Source organism: Apostichopus japonicus, chromosome 4 (genome assembly GCF_037975245.1).
Source record: "Apostichopus japonicus isolate 1M-3 chromosome 4, ASM3797524v1, whole genome shotgun sequence".
Lineage (NCBI taxonomy): Eukaryota > Metazoa > Echinodermata > Holothuroidea > Aspidochirotida > Stichopodidae > Apostichopus > Apostichopus japonicus.
In genome coordinates this window covers 25,478,624-25,496,307 of record NC_092564.1, presented here as the reverse complement: position 1 = coordinate 25,496,307, position 17,684 = coordinate 25,478,624, and the positions used below count along the sequence as shown (strand labels likewise).

At 36.1% G+C, this 17,684-nt stretch overlaps 3 protein-coding genes across 7 annotated transcripts in view; 1 reads left to right on the top strand and 2 right to left on the bottom strand.

Annotated features, from left to right (window-relative positions):
- The window catches only part of LOC139966928 (uncharacterized), a 46,275-nt gene extending 34,773 nt beyond the window's left edge, over nt 1–11,502 (bottom strand). The window contains exons 1-2 of one of the 5 annotated variants that reach the window (XM_071970417.1): nt 11,336–11,502; nt 4,112–4,221 (exon numbers count right to left, since the gene is read on the bottom strand). Coding sequence is in view for 2 of the 5 variants with exons in the window: in XM_071970414.1 (XP_071826515.1) it covers nt 1,088–1,208 (121 nt within the window). In the remaining 3 variants the exon portion in view is untranslated. The other 4 variants (XM_071970419.1, XM_071970415.1, XM_071970418.1 and 1 more) reach the window with 4 other exon arrangements.
- LOC139966931 (tyrosine-protein kinase Fer-like) overlaps nt 1–17,684 on the bottom strand; it is a 323,597-nt gene that overhangs the window by 164,560 nt on the left and 141,353 nt on the right. The gene's annotated exons all lie outside the window — the stretch shown is intronic.
- Nucleotides 12,470–17,684, top strand: part of LOC139967092 (polycystin-1-like) — a 45,668-nt gene continuing 40,453 nt past the window's right edge. The window contains exon 1 of the mRNA XM_071970811.1: nt 12,470–12,680. Within this exon, the coding sequence (XP_071826912.1) occupies nt 12,614–12,680 (67 nt within the window). The 5' untranslated portion in view covers nt 12,470–12,613. The remainder of the gene's footprint in view (nt 12,681–17,684) is intronic.

Here is a 17,684-nt window from a genome sequence, read left to right as displayed (position 1 = left end):
ACAGGGAGGGGGAGGAATCAATTTACAGTACATAACTTTATCAACTATTGAACCTAATTATAACATTTGAAACAGAGGGCAGCAAGTATTCTACAACAATATTTGGTCGGAGATTGGCCGTTTAGTCTACATCACAATTATGCAGATCTCTGAAAGAATTAATACAGAATTTATCAATGTGATCGATTGAGTTGTACTTGTAGGTGTACTGTACAAGAGAGAGGTGGAGAGAAAGACTATCAGGGCTTTAAACTAAAATCTCTTTCATTGTTTTTCTTTTAATCCAAAAGTTTCCTCTAACTGTCATTTAGTGGTTAACTTGACTGTTAGGCCATAGGCCTATACTGTACAGATTGTCAATATACTACACAGTGTGTACTTCCAAAGAGGCCTAGCTCCTTCTAGTACCTAAATTGTGTTTACTCTGTATGTCTGCCTACATTTTAATGTGTAATTGTAAATCCATGTACGGTATGATCACTGTGTGTAAACAGTATATTCTTTGCTCCAAGAGGAAGAAAAACAAGCCCTTTTTTTTCACTTTTAGGTATAAGGTTTATGTAAACACGCCAAAAGCAGAAGATGAGTTTTTTCGGCAACTTTTGAAGAGCAGATTGCCCCGAATGTAAATTACCAATTAAACTGATAAATTTAAAAGCGAGGTGCCTTTAGCTATGACATTGTTCACCTACATTATATGCTGTCACGTTTCATGAATCCTCCAGATGTTAATGTAGCTTACAGCTTATGTAGACATCCTGCGGGTCTCACCACAGACAGCAATTGCTTTCAATGTAACTATTATGGATGATTTTGTCTCATTCAAAAATGGTGCAAGAAGATCTGGAAATTTGCCTAATTACCAATGAACTAACAATTGCACCCTACTGCACCCTAATTTCACCCTAATTGATATGCAAATCTGGTTACCTGGGAATACAAGTGCAAACATGTAGCAGTTTTGGAACACAAGAACCATATTCGGCAGTACCTTCATAACTATAATCAGTAAGTTTTTCCTACAGGCTAGGGACGACCAAGTTTCTTACAAATCAGCCTAAAAATAAGAAAACAAAATTTTGCTCACCAAAACTTAAAATATCGGAAAAGGTTTTCACCAAGAGAGATTTTGTGTCCAGGAGGCTGTCTCTTGTCACACTGTTAGCTAGGGAAAACTTTCCAGGATTATCTGAAGTGATTGCATGCATCCAGACGAGAAAACTGGGTCTTTGTAAATACCCACACAGTATTTGTAAGTTTCTGTTTGTCAATATCCTCCCAGGTAAGGTAAGGACCGGATGTCGTTATTGTAGTATATATATACAGTTGACAAATATAACAACCATATACTGTAACTGCAGTGAATAGCCCCCCAGTATAATTGTACAGGTACCTCACTCAAGCTGCATGCCTCATGCCAGTGCTGGATAAGTATATGTCCAACACTCTAACGATGGGAAATTAAATTTTAAATGTACAATATACGGTTAACTACTGACGTGTAAGATGTCAAAATTTGGTAGTCAAAAGTTGGGTGTACATAAATTCATAGGCAGCACTGTTAACTTAATGGTAAAGAAAAAAAACAGAAACTAGACTGACAACCTTCACAGCTGTCACTTGCCATATTTAAAGAGCATAATTCCTTTACGTGCAGTTTTAAAGCAATGATTTTGGTGACTGTTAACAGGATTAAAATACTTAGTAAGTTGCATAACAATCTGTTAATAAGCAGTATTAGCTTACTGTTGGGCTTAATGTATTAATCAACATTAAAGCAAATCCACCAGCAAAATGAAAATTGGGTCCAAGGTAAGATTCTTCAGATACAAGGTTTTTAAAGATTCATCACATTTGGAGCTATGCTGACTTTTGACCCTCACTAAAAATAACATTTCATGCCAAAGTATTCCGTTGCTATGACATCTGTCAACATTGCTCTTCTTGAAATATCCAGTTTATAAGGTTTTCAGAATTTGATCTCTATTTTGAACTCAAAACAAACTCTAACCTTATTGCACTACACAACTTTAGGTGAACCTATAATGAATGTTAAATTCTCAATGTTATAAGTCTTGAGGTACGATATATGTACTGTCAAGAATTTTACATTAAAACCATTGCTGACCTCAAATGACTTTTGACCACCATACAATACAACAGCAATAATCTAGAGCATCACACACATACGCACTGCATGTATAAACCTACCTACCTACACACATACATGCATACATACAGACATTCATACACACATATAGTTCATACAAACAAACATGTACATTATGTCCAAATATACATCAACTTGACTACTGTAAAGGTTACCTGCCTGCCAAAGGCATGTTACAAACTCCCCAGTATCAAATAGGACTACTAAACAGAGAGTAGACCTGTTTAATTTGACAGTGTATGTGTTCTATGTAAAATCCAGACCACACCCAAAGAAACATAGGTTTACATAAAGGTGTACATAACAAGTTAACTATTATGGATACCTTGTATTTCTTTATTAAAAGTCTTTAACATCATCCAAGTTCTAGTTGCTCATAGTATATCTACAAAGTTTATCTCTATTTGTATTTCCCTACTGGAAATATAAGTAATTCATATAGAAATTTATTAAATAGTAAAACATTTGCACATTTTTATGATAAAACTCAAGTTCTTCATGATCATTGATATCTCTGGTACCAGCACAGTTTGAGTAATGTATGTCTCGAGGCAGAAGAGGTACAGTACTTTCCTTTCCCCAAAATATTTGGGCATGCAAAAGATTCATAAGGAAAATCATTCCAAGTGCCAATCCTCAAAACCATTTCCAGAATAAATTGAAGATGGTGCATTTAAGGCATCATATCATACAGTAACTGTACAATAGGTGTAAAAACAATGACAGTAGTGAACCAAAACTTCTTTTTTACATACTAATCTCGAGTTAATACTGACCGACTTGACTCGAAATACCTTAGACGGTCAAATGTTGGTCAGTTGGTAACTAATGTTAACTTCTCTACAAAAAAAATGTTAATTGGGAACAAGATGAATAATCGTAATCTTCAGGGAAATGTGTTACTGAAAGTTAAGGAACATTTGGTAAATATTGTAAAATTACAGGCAATCAATACTGATGACCAAAATGTTGACAGTCCAAAACTAGATATTTATGAGTACTTACTGTAGTTATGAGGAGACAGACAAGCGAGGAGTGATTTACATAATTTATGTAAATATGTCATTATAACCTGGTAGACTTTCAGGCCTGCTATTATATCACAGTCCTACAGGCCTGCTAAATATTAGTCCAAAACTAGATATTTATGAGTACTTAGTTATGAGGAGACAGGCAAGCGAGGAGTGATTTACATAATTTATGTAAATATGTCATTATAACCTGGTAGACTTTCAGGCCTGCTATTATATCACAGTCCTACAGGCCTGCTAAATATTAGTCCAAAACTAGATATTTATGAGTACTTAGTTATGAGGAGACAGGCAAGCGAGGAGTGATTTACATAATTTATGTAAATATGTCATTATAACCTGGTAGACTTTCAGGCCTGCTATTATATCACAGTCCTACAGGCCTGCTAAATATTAGTCCAAAACTAGATATTTATGAGTACTTAGTTATGAGGAGACAGGCAAGCGAGGAGTGATTTACATAATTTATGTAAATATGTCATTATAACCTGGTAGACTTTCAGGCCTGCTATTATATCACAGTCCTACAGGCCTGCTAAATATTAGTCCAAAACTAGATATTTATGAGTACTTAGTTATGAGGAGACAGGTAAGTGAGGAGTGATTTACATAATTTATGTAAAACATGTCATTGTCACCTGGTAGACTTTCAGGCCTGCTAAGAAAGAATAAAAGCCCTGACCAATATGGCATCCATGTTTATGTTGAATTATTATATTACTGCAGCACGATATAAAACATTTAGACCCAAAAAATTGATTTATTTCTGCCTACAGGGCCTGCTTAATTCTTTAAAAACTGTTGTTGAATCAAATTATAAATCTTAAAACAGAATAATTCTCATGCTCATACTCTTTTTTACATCTTTTAATAACAATTTTAAGTAAACATATTCCAAACTGATACTGACCTTAATGTCTCATCTACCGTGACAAAATTCTCCTCTTTTTTTATACTTCCAGTAAAATTGTCTTCACCTTCACCCATCTGTCAGCCATCCTAATCTCTGGTATTTATCTTCTGTGTAAAACAAACAAATAACAAAAACTCCAGGCAGACTTGTTCCAAAACTAGTCAAAATAATCTTTCCTTCCAGTGAGATTTTTATCCAGTTAGAAGCCAACAATTAAAACAACAACAACATGAAAAGAACTAGTAACAGCTAAAGAGTGAGGATGTTCAATGTATCTTCTACTAAAAGGAAACCAAAATTTTCCAAATGTGCTCAATTCCCTTTTTTTTCTGTCCAGAACTCTTTAAAAAACAGTCTGAACGTTGAAAAAGTATCAGTTAAAACGTGACACGATATGCAAATTGCTATGGAAATGATCTTGTACCTACAGTTGTAAACGGTACATCTCAGCGGTTATTTCAAGAGGATTAGAATCCTTTCAATATTTGGTTAGAAAAAGATCAATAAGTATTCCAAGGAAGTCGGAGAAAAAGTACAAATGCCTCCTGCAATTATAGTCGAATGGTTTTCTGTCTCGTTACATCTGACAACGCATAATAATAAGAAGTCTTACAATACTAGACAGGATGTTATTATCCAACTCTTTTGCTTTCGGCGAAGTTGAATTCAGGAAGCAAAGTCAAGCAAAAAAAGTAAGTGAGAACCAAAAAGAAAAGAAACAAAAAAAAAAGAAGTCAATTCTGTGAATGCAAATCAAAAAAATAAATAAATAAATATCCTCTCATGAGAACTAAGAGCTGTCACCTTAGACTAATGCCGCTGCACACACGTCGTAGATGAAGGGAAAAAAATTTGAAGGTAGAAGAAGTATTAATGGCAGAGACGGCGGTGGCCTCTGTCCTGGTTTAATTAGAATGCATCCAGGCAGCATCAGCATCAGTACCGGAAACGATTGTCTGCCGGGAGATAGAGTGATACAGGGTTCGGTGATTGCGCAGAACGAGAGAGAAACAGAGAGAGTCTGTTGAGGCAGTGGCGGTCGACAACAACGACGACCATGAAGCGACGGAGCTATGTGCCAGCAGCCAGCACTCACTGGCAGTGAAATATTAAACAGAAGTTCATAACCGGCTTCTTTTTTTTTTTTTTGCACAGCTGTGTGGGGCCAGTTCAAGGCAAAACAGGCACAAATTGAATTGTGGTTATTGCAGTGCTCGAATATCGAAGCGTGACGTCTCTGTTTTCTTTATCACATTATAGGCGGGAAGAAGAAATTAACGCTGGAATGGTTATGAATCTGTATGAAAATTGAATTGAAAAATGGTATTGAAACAGTACCAGTGCTATACAGTGCTATACAAGTGCAAACATGTAGTATTTTATAAGAGGCAAAATTGTGATCCTTCAAAACTGCTGCAGAAAATTTGAATTAAATATTTTCCCTGTTTTTGAAAGTAAACATTTTGCAATATGCGCTTCAGAGGAGAAAAAGAAGAAAAAAAAAACATTTTACTAGAAGATATATACTGATATACAAATTTCCTTTAATCAAGTGATGAACATTGTTGAACTGTGAACTTTTATAACAACCTTTGCAGCATACGTAGTAGCCTAATTGTGTTTATATATATATATATATATATATATATATATATATATATATATATATATACTGTACCATAGGTCTATCTAGAAATGTAAGACAAAAGAGAAGAAAATGGCGAAAGGTTATAGCCAAAATGACAACAACAAACAAATTGTCGCTTTTGAGAATTACAAACAAAACAAAACTACTTGTTGTGCAGGAAATAAAAAGTATAAAGTTTTACGGACAAAAATTATGGACAAAAAAACCAGTCTAATTTTACAGCTTCGTCTAGATACTTAAGCTAATTGGCCGGCCTTGAAATGTTCAATGTCGTGAGTACTACTGTTATTTTTTTAATTCTTTGCGTACCGTATGTAATTCACTATACAAACACACACACACACCCTACTACACTTAAATTACATGTTCTGAACCAGAGGAAAAGAAAAGTTGAAATTTTTTTTTAAATGATAGAACTGGGAATCAAACAGACATTCATTTCCTAGGTATTAAGCCATACAGGATAAGAAGCACAAGTTTTGAACTACAGTTCTCAGCTTATGCTGTACTACTATATAGGTAGATCGGATAGATATCAAATGTCACTAGTAGATAAATGACATTGTAAAGTAAATCACTGTTCAACAGAAGACATGCAGGGGAATTAAAACCAAATATCAAATGAACTACAGTAACAAAAAACAAGCAGATAGCTCTATTTCCTATTTTCCTAAAGCCTATTTCTTTACTCTTTCAAAATGAAAACTTTTATCAGTGATGTCAAAGATTGATCACTTAATGGCAACCTGAGCAATTGATAACTTATGGTCCATTGCAAAATCAGGGCCTATTCACACCTTTTTTGGTTTGTAGTCAAGGGTTAACTTATAAAACAGGTTAATATACAAGGTACCTCCTTGGTTCCAAATACTATAGTACTTTTATGCTTGATCAGCTGTGTCCCAGCATTATGCAGAGTCAATATCAGCATGCAGCTATTTCAACAATAATTTCACCTAATCACAAAGTTAATCTCACAAAAATATCAGTAATTTTGGTAACTAAGGAAGTAATCAAATATTGTTGACATCCCCAATCATTTGCAGGCTACTGTACCTCAGTGACTAGGGTTTTCAGCATCTGACAGTTAACCCCTCAAGTGTGAAACAGCGGGGGGACATGAACAATAGCTTCACTGGCCCACTGAATTCAAGCGGTATTCAAATTTGGCTATGGTCCTTACTCCTTTGGAATGAAAGCAGAAGTTTGCCTATTTAAAGGGGTATATATGTATCTATAACTAGTACTATTTGCATACTACACTTTACACTATGTATGGAAGTGTCAGTAATATTGCAGTACTGAGACAGATGCAAAGTAAGATGTGCAAGGGAAAGATGAGACTGTCAGAGCTCTCAAACAAAGGCTGTTCAAGTTCAACAAATATATTAAAAGCTCTACGTGATAATAATCTGCCATCGGCTTTGCAAGTAAAAGAGGGAAAGGGGAGGGGGCACGGGAGGGGGGACGGTTAGTATTGGAAGGCCATTAGAGAAATTAATTATACCATTATGTCCATGCACAAGGTTTATTCATATGGAGACTAGAATCATTAGCAAGAATAGCTTTGAAATGTTCTCCGGGTTAAAGAATTCACAACTAAATGCATCCAAAAATTTTCGCCTGACTTTTTAACCTATTTATACCACACTGGCACACTTTCCTTGCTTATATAATAATATCATACTACAGTACCACCCCAGCTGCCCCACTCCATACCATGGTTTGAAAATTAAATGCAAATTTTATCCATAGCTTGATCCTCTAGCTATGGCAGCTTATATGCGAAGTCAATTTTGACAAATAAACAGCATTTCTTGCGTAGCTATCACCTCTTGTATTACTGCACAAGGTCCTTCTATAAACAGCGCTATAGGCTTTCAATATCACAGCATCCAATACGGTTGACTGAATCACATTCTTCTCCCGTTTGCTAAATTAGGCACAGCAGCTTAAGAGGGTGAAGGAAATGAAATGCTCAACCAACAATGAAAAATTAATAGGAAGTCTCAGCATGTTGCATATAAACTTTGGCAATTTTTTAGTGGCCATTCAACATTTACTTTCTGGCCGCAAATCTTTAAACAGACTTGAAGTATTAACGAAATGCCTACACTATAGGTTTTTTTGTGCTTGTCACAGTAAATTTATACAAAATTAATAACAAAAAATACATATAGTAAAAAAACACGAATAAAAAAACTTAAAGCAGTATTCCAACTCTCCTTCCACATTCCCCACTAATAATTCATTGTGGCTTATCAGGAAATTTGGGCTATTTACTGGCAAAATACCAGTGGATTGAACAACTTTTGTTGGAGTCTGCGCTTTATAAGACTAGTTATTATTATTAATTTTTCCGGTTGCCAGTAGGGATGACATATAGAAATTAAAAACATGGTAATTAGTTGGTTACCAATCGTCCGTCAAAGGATTGGCATGATTTCTATACAGGTACTGTACATGATGAGCCCTGTATTACTGCTTAAAATTATCACCAAATACAATTGGACTGTTCTCAAAAGCCTTCATTGCAGTAGTTGATGTTTGTTGTAATTGTGGTAATTGCCAGTGAGAACTTGAGTTTTGCCAGTAGATTTTTATATAGCAAGTAGAGCTATAATTGTGAAATTCTAGGCCTGCCTATAAATGTGTGAAAACGTGGTTTTTTTGTACTACTAGGATACACTTGGATTTGCAGCTCATACAAAAGAAAGAAATCACAACCATGGCTAGTATGACTTGCATAGATAGATATCACTTGGTGTGACATGATGGGGATTCATTTCAGGTTGAGAGGAAAGGCCAGCTCTAACCACAACTCAAGTTATGTTTCAAGTTGAAGAACTGATGATCATGGATATTATGAAAATTAAATAATGAATCTTCTAGGTCATTTCATGTGGATGAAGATCACAAGAGGTTAACAAATGATATCTAATAGAGTGCTTTCTCTAGTTAACAATTTTTCTATCAGGTGCACGTTTAGCACAGGTTTAATGTAATAAATTAAGAAATACTTCAAAATTAAACAGTTTGAGGCTAGTACTGTAGGAATTTAGCAACCTTTTTTACAATATGCAGAATTTTCATGACAAATTTATCTGTTTAATGAAACATCTCAAAAGAGTTGAGGAGGAGAGATTATAGGTGATCATGCACAAGTTTGTGAGCTCCACCACACACAGATTCACATTTTGGAAAACATCAGTGTTGATATGTCATAGAACAAAAATAATACTGGGGAAAAGAAATCAGTCACATGTAATACACTAGGGCCTGTTGGCCAGAAGAGCTGTATGCTTTCCCATAGAGGGATCTAAAAAATTCAGTCACTAGTATTTTATAACAGGCCATAAGAGCCATAAGCTTTCCCATAGAGGGGATCTAATTGGTCTCTGTGCAGGAATTTGTTTCGCTCATTTTTTCTTTTTTCACTTTTCTGTGAATACAGATGCAACATTGAAAGTATTAAGGAAATCCTGTCAAAATAACTTCCTTTTTAAGTAATACCAAGTATCAAATAATCCACAGTTCAGGATCACATAAGGTTCAGTCAGTCCCTGGACATATTGCCTATTATTAGTTGTAATATCATCTGTGTGATATTACCGGCTACCTTGTAAAACTGTGTTATAACACTTTGTATTATTTTACATGTGCAGAAGCTATCAGGTTGGTCTTCATTGTTGAACCATAAGCAACTTAACATATTAACTTTCAATTCTAATGACCTACTTTCTAACCTTAATCATAAAAAATAAAATAATGAAAACTTTAAAAAAAAAAACTACTGTAGCAATTCCGTGCAACAAACATATGCTCATATTTTTAAACCTGATGGACACGCTTTATGGTTACTGTAGGAAGAAGGAGAGTTGAACTTAAAGGAATATATTCAGAATTCCATTGCTTAAATCAAATTGTTGAATTAATATTGATCAATGTCAATCACTGATCCCAAATCAGTTTATGTCCTTATCCTCCATAACAGTTGATGGTTGATAGTTGATACTCAAATGAAAATGTGTTGGGGCAATGACATGTTTAACTGTCAATTGAATATATATTAAATGAATATATTAAATAAATTGAACTTCTATTTTGCAGAGAAACCTAAGACAGTGTCTTTTCCAATAATTTTCTTTACATGTTAATCATATATAGGTCTGGGAAAATTCCTGACCAGATGGCAGCACCTGTTCCAATTGATTTTGTGCACCTACGTATAGGCGATCCATCTAGGAGATACTGTACTATTAGAAGTTTGGGGAATTTTTTTAATGAAATCTTTTAAGAGCAAATTATCAAACATTTTTACTAAAGAGAGGTCGGTATAACATTAATTCTTACATAATATCTGCGTTTGATATTTAACAGTATATAGTGCATTGACAGTTAAGAAACATGTGTCACAATTGAAGGAGGTGCTGAAAATAATTTTTTTCTATCAAAATGAATTAAACCCCTTGAACCCCATTTTGCGGATCACATGTATGATGGCCAAAATTTATATCAGGACAAGTTGGTAGCTCGGGTGGATCAAACCTATACTGATAAGTTAATGTTGAATGTATAGAGAATATTAAATAAACTGTGAAAGTCCACTGAGCCCCCTCCCCAACCCCCCTCCCCATCCTGATGTGAGGGTGCAGTCATAATCCCGGTGTTGATAGATAGTTTGTTTGAAGAAGTACACTTCTGAAGGTGAGGTTTCAAATCTTTGAGGCATTCTATAGTTGTACCTCCTTAGTTTCTATGGTCCATTAAGTCCATCTACAGTATGACTGGAGATGAACAAATTACTGCCTCTGGAAAGTAATTTCCCCGGTTGTGCATTTCGACAATCATCTACATACAAAAACTGAATACTTAAGAGATGATGTGAGTTCACTTTTCAGAGTAATTGCGGAATATCACACAAGTTTGGCACAACACCCTTAAAAGAGGTTAGCTACGGTGTCTGTATAAAGAGTCTAGCAATAAGAGAAGGAATGCCAAAAGTAAACTTAGAATTTACACCTCAATGTGTCATGCAAAAACAATGGATACCAATTTCCATTGTACTTTTATATGATTGGCTGAATAAATATCTATCTATAGATGCTGTTGTGGCAGCACGGTCGGTTCATTTATGAATAGGGAAGTTCAATATGAGATGAAATGCCAAAAATAAACTAATTTCAATGTATTATGCTGTTGTGGCTACACCATCAAGGGTGCAACGGTCCAGCCAGCTAGAGCGTGGACCTTTGTGTTGCGGGGTATTCTGCAATCAAGGCCACTTTTGTCCTCAAATTTACGAAATAAAATTATTCTATCATAAATAAGCAAGGTTATTACATTTTATAAATAGGCCCAACGCTAGTTGACTCGATCGCGCATTACGTACCTAGGATAAGCCAACACAAAGCCTAGCATGTCAAATATATGATGCAAAATATTGTCAAGTCTAGAGCAAGAATTACTAGATCAGACAGTTAGTGGGCATCACAATGGTGGATTAATTAAAACAGATCTCACAATACATACTTTAAATTAATTATTGAAACGAGAACAAAGGTAGATCTCACCTGAAGTACACTCTACGTGCATCGTTCGTGAAACTGAAAGACATATCCTACCCTCCTGTCGTCTGTACTGTTTACATTATTCCCAGCATCAGGTCTAACAATATACAATGTTTACTGACCGGAACAGTCAAAGATTCCGGTAACATAACGAATCAAAGTCCGGGATACCAGAGGAATAAGCACTAGATCATTGATGTGTGTGAAGATTGTAACAAACAAACAACAATGGAACCATGATCAAACCATAACAATGGAACCATGATCAAACCGTTACAATATTTTCTTAAGACCGGTAAGGAGAGACAGGATGACGAGAAGGGGTAGGGAGTGGGGTGGGAACGAGGTGGGAGTGGGTAAGGGGAACAGGGTTGCATTATATATTTGTTGTCCCTTAATTGTCAGAATATTTTTGGTTTGTAACTATATACTGCCAAAATGAATCATTTTCACTTTCATCTAGGCTTCAAGATAAAACATCATTTCGAAATATCTCAACATGAAGAGTAGACATTTCACGAAAGTCAAAATAGTTTGAGATAAAATAGTGACACGCATAAGAGAAAAAGTTGAAATATTATTATATGAAGTTTAGAAATCTCAAGGATCGAAAGTGTCGAAACTTCGATATAACTTGTAATTTCGATAGTAACGTCGAACCTTTCGACAAGTAGTCGGAAAACTTATATCAAAATATAGTTTGGAATGAAATAGTTGAAATGATGCGGAAAAGATCAAAAATCGAAAGTTTTATACTGTCTCGAAATTTGGAAAAAAAGTAAAATCTTTAAGAAAGAGCCTAAATTTCGAGAAAATAATAAATCTAAGATATGATCTAGTCAAAATCAAAATATACAACCAAACTATACAACTTTCAATTAGAGATATAAATAAATTATAATTAAAAATTATTTCTAAGAATCAAGCATTGTAAGTATAAGACTTGTTCAGGCTCTGCATATACCTTGATGTCAAGAAAATAGTTGAAAACTACACATGAGCTGTCTTACAATGAACTTCGAAAGTCTGTTGCTAGACGAGCGCCCTCTCTTTTTTGTCAAATTCACGATAATTTCTGCGACAGGTGCGCATGCTAATCACCGATTTTAGTTCATTGACGCTAATGCTGCGCGCTGAGGATCGGAGGCCTATTGTAATCATATCAAGAGGAGTACAGTAAGCCTAGGCCTATATCATTTACTGATCGTTGATATTATGGCGATGACCGTCTGGCCGGTATTGAAAGTTGTGGAAGATTATTCCTAAGGCTTTCTCAGAGGAATGAAGTTTAACTCCTTTGCTGCTGTCTTTTTCATATTGATACCGTCGGTGACAAGCAATGATATTGGTACAACTGCATAATAATTACCAACATTTAAATTTTAAGCAGGATAGCTAACGAAGTCAATTCATGCATTATGATTTACCGCCTAAGCTGCCTGTATCCTAACGTTAGGCAAGTCCTAAGTTAGGTCTAACTAGGCTAGCGGTACAAAGCTGGGATAATGGTAATCATTCGTATATGTGGATCCTACAAGGAAAGCTACTTTCTATCAGGCTTAGACTGGATATAGACTCCTGATAACTTGTTCGACACTTGATTACTTGTAAGACTCCACATAGCCAAGGCTAGACCTGCACTCTACAACCTATTGATCGTACTGCTGCTGCAGTGCTAGCCTAACTTAGGCCATAGCATGGGTTTTTTAATTTTTCATATATTTCTAGTGAGCTTCTTCCACGATTTAATTGCAATCTACAGGTACATATGTGTGTAGTTAACTGCTAGTGAGGATCAACGCCTGTTGGTGGTATAATGCATAGGCCTAGGCCTATGTCCACTTTCTAGACTATGTAATAAATGTGTAATTATACCCATTTACAGCTGTTTGATGATTTAAAACTGGAATTATTCTGATGGAGAGCAGTTATTATGTAAATAATGCTTTTTTTTTTGCAATAATGGATTTTCGGCGGGTGGCTTTGGAGCATGCGGGTGATGGAAGCAAATCGAAAACTTAAATTCTCATGGCCTTAGTATGATGTGCACTGAAACTTTGGCAGTTTTGTTAAGGCTTTGTAGACTAAAGTTGCGATTGAAAAAGTTGTTGCAATTTGACTAACGAACGCAGCTACAGTACTGATTTCGCTTAACTCCCGTTAAAATTCGTTAAAAGGAAAATAACCGAATTTCCACGTTTTGTCATCGAAATTCCCCGATTTTTATCGAAATTCCACGAATTTTAACGATTGGTTATTTCGGTCATTTCCTTCGTGGAATTTTCAACGATACGTTGAAATTCTTTTTTAAACGAAATAGAAGGTCAATGTGTGGTTACGAGAAACGTCGGAAAACGAGCAACTTCGTTTATTAGTATTGATTAGACTTTAGAACAGTCGTTTGAAGGCAGGAATTTTCTCAAGAACATTCCTGTACTTACTGAGTAGTGACACTCAAAGAAACATGTAGTGAAACTGACGGGGGACGTTTTCTAACTGTGAACCCCAAACACAGTGACATAAGTCTTAACTTCGCCAGGACGTAAAAGAGGTTGCAGTCAAAGCTATGTACCACGAGGCACCCTTCCAGATAAATTATGAGTGCTGTTTAACCATTTAAATAACAATGAATGGACATATAAACTTGGTTTACTTGCAGATTACGAAAAATAGTTATTTTTTAGAAATGTAAATTTGGTTTTTTATTAGAGTTGGAGTATGAAACTTTGTTTCTGAGCGAAAACATGTAACTTGAAGCAAAATAAAGATGCCCCGCCCATTCTGCGAGGACGCTTCCATTTTTCGAAAAGGCGTTTTCTCTTTTTATTTTTTCTATTTTGTTTACTTTTAAACATGAAAATTATTTTAAAATATGTAAAGAACTTAGTAATGTACTGCAAACTATCTATAAAAACAAAAAAAACGATGTTTTAGGCATGAATAATGTGTTTAATATAACTAAAGTAGTAGGCCAATAGTCATGAGCTCATGATGATAGTGTCGTCAATTCGTTTTCTCAGTTTATATTTGCGACATATCACCCGTGTACATCGATCAATGGCATGGTGAAAACCCCGTGTGAAAATATGTTGACCCCAAAAGACGCAAATGGCCGTTCTAGAAAGTACCGTCATAACATTAACAACACAAGGCCAGTTTGCTCTCTCAGGTCCGCACGTGTACAGCCATTTTTTCACACATGATATTATGCTGTGCATGCATTGCGGGCGCGATTGCGGCAAACATAAAAGAAAATGAATGAAACTGAAAAACTTACGATATTTTTTCACAAATATTGATGCTTAGATAAGTGCTTCCTCACAATCAACGAGCCGCCCTAAAATTCGCTCCGCTTACGGAAAAACTTCTATATATATAACAAATGGAAAAACCCGAGTTTTTACACACATAATTCCAACTGACATTGGTCACAGAACATAAGTAGGTCATTGACATTCGAACTTGGCAACTTGCCCAAGTTCATCGCACCATGGGAACGACACAACACATTGAACATGATGTTATATTCTCCCGCCATCTGGACGCCGAGTGTAATATGCAAATTATGAATGGTACTGCGCAGCGTGGTTAAATCTTAACCTATTGCGACACAAATTTTGGGAAGCTGTTGTTTGAAGTAACTTTTGTATCAAATGTAAGGTACTGTATCATGTATGTGACCAGGGGCGTAGCGAAGGGTTTTTTGTTGTTGGGGGGGTGGAGAATTTGATTTGCCGACGGATCTGGAAGTGGTGACTGAAATGGGGGAGGGGTCTATGGGGACACCCCCTCCCCTTTGGAAAATTTTTAGTTTTGAAACGTCCTTAGATGCAATCTGGTGCATATTTTAAGTCAAATTTGACTTGCCGAAGGATCTGGAAGTGGTGACTGAAATGGGGGAGGGGTCTAAGGGGAGGGGGACGGCGGGAAACGGCGTTTAAACGTTTAACCGACCGGCAGGGGATACGGTGAAACGGTTAGCGAAATATCTGATAGGTCACACCCTTATTTAAACACACACAACAAAACGCCCTTATTCAATGAAAATATACTGAAAACCATATCGCAAAAACACAAAATCGCTTATAACTCGAAAACGGAAGGAGACATCGACTTTTGTCGGCTGTAGAGGGATTTCCTAAACCGAATTTTGATGCGCTCTATCCACCTGTGTCATTTATGAGCTTCTCTGACGTAAGCTGCAGTACGTAATTTCTCTGTACCAGTTCCGCGAAATTTATTTACGCATTAAACATCGTTCATTATGTTTTCTTTCACAACGAATATTCAAAGTTGTGCTCCACACGCTTCACAGATATTGTTTTATGTCGTTCATTTTTCAATTCTACTTTAAAATTACATTTTCGAACGATGCATTGCATGCCTTATCAAGCATTCCTGATTAGTAAAACTAAGGAAGGATATTCAAATATATATTATTTTCATTTGACATGATTTTATGAGTTGTTCCACTTGAAAAACGATGATAAAACCGAAAAACAAAACATTTACTTCTCATGTGACGCATACCGGGAGACTCATAAAAACTCCCCCTACTCATTAAAATAAACTTATACATGCCGTCAGGCCAGTTGAAAGCCCTTCCCAGTAATGTTTGATCAGCTCTTCCCAATATACAATACTCAAATAAGCAATGAAAATATATTCATTTTCCACAGAAATCTACCCAACGTGGGCCCCAAGACACTGCTTTATTTTCTTAGTAGTCATGGAAACAATTGTTTGCAACTCTCTTGCGGCCAGGTGTTTTCAAGTTTTATTAATAGCACGACTTTTGATTGGTTCATTCAAGATAAACTTTCTATCCCTGCTGGATTGTTCTACTTATATATATATGAATGAATATTTGGTTTTCAATTAACTAAGTAACAGATAACATCCATTCCATTACGAACAGTAGGGGTAAAATAATGTTTGCTTCTAGAGGCAGCCAGCCATGAAGGTTCTGCGGTGCTAAACCCCCCACGAAGATAAATACTATGCTAATTTACATAAGGTAGGCGTGAATTTGACAAAGCCAAGTTTATGATTGGACGAAGCCTTTCAAAAAAGTTTGGTGGTGGGGATATCCAGGGTAGGGAATGCACATGTAAGCAGCATACTACAGGTGGCCCAGACCCAGGCTGCGACCTTACCAGGGCAGTCCATCTGCTTTCGCGGGCAACTTACAGTAACGGGTTAGGGGGAAATAAGTTTTTTTTTTTGTTTTTTTTTTTGCGTGCATTGAAGTCGGGGGAGATTTTTTGGACGGAATGCGCTCTCAGAAAAGTTTGAAAGTGAGTGCGGTTCTGTAGTAAACGGTACCGTAGTACGTCAAGTAACACAGGAATTTTTTGGAAATAAAGATCTCTTTGATATCCAGCTACGACTGTTTCATTGTTGATATTTTTTTCTTGTTTTTTCTGACACTGCGTTCCTTGGTGAGTTAACTTAAACTTATCCTAGTTTAATACTAGCCTATAACTTAAGAGTCATAGAATGTGCTTGCTACGATCGACCAAGACTAGTTTTTATTATCCTAGCCAAATCATTTTTCAAACACCTAGTACAGAACTTACTCCGTCTTATATACAATCACACTTTTGCAACGTTTGTAATATTCCTCGGCAACTTCTGGTAGAGTCTGAAAACGGCTGTAGTTACACTAAGGATTCAACGCAAGTCACAACCTTGATATGTCTAGAATTGCCTTTGCGGTTTTTGATGGCGATAACTTTCGTGGAAATTTCGTTGAAACTTCGTGGACAACCGTGCCCGCAGTAGTCTAAATCTTGTCAACGAAATTAACCGAATTTCAACTTTTTTTATCGATTTTTAACTTTTGTTATCGATCGTTGATTTTTTTTCAACGGGAGTTAAGCGAAATCAGTACTGTACTACAGACAGCTATCAGTGCATCTACTGTGGTATACACTACGCACATTTAGAGGACTTGCAAAGTCACTGTACACCACCATACTGCTACTACTGGTAGGAGTATAGCCCTTTGGGGGGTTGTTAGTTATACCCCAAGCAAAGGCGTAGGAGGCGGGGGGCTGGGGGGGCTGCAGCCCCCCCAACAAATTTTTTGGGTGAAAATTCGGGCAATATGCTGAGAATTTTTCGGGCACCTACTGGAAGAATAATAATATGCAATGTGCTTTTCTGGGGTTTTTTTGGTAAAAATTCGGCAATATGCTGAGAATTATTCGGGCATCTACTGAAAGAATAATAATTTGCAATGTGTTTTTCAATTTTTTGGTGAAAATTCGGGCAATAGGCCTATGCTGAGAAGATTTCGAGCACCTACTGAAAGAAGAATAATTTGCAATGTGTTTTTCAAATATTTTGG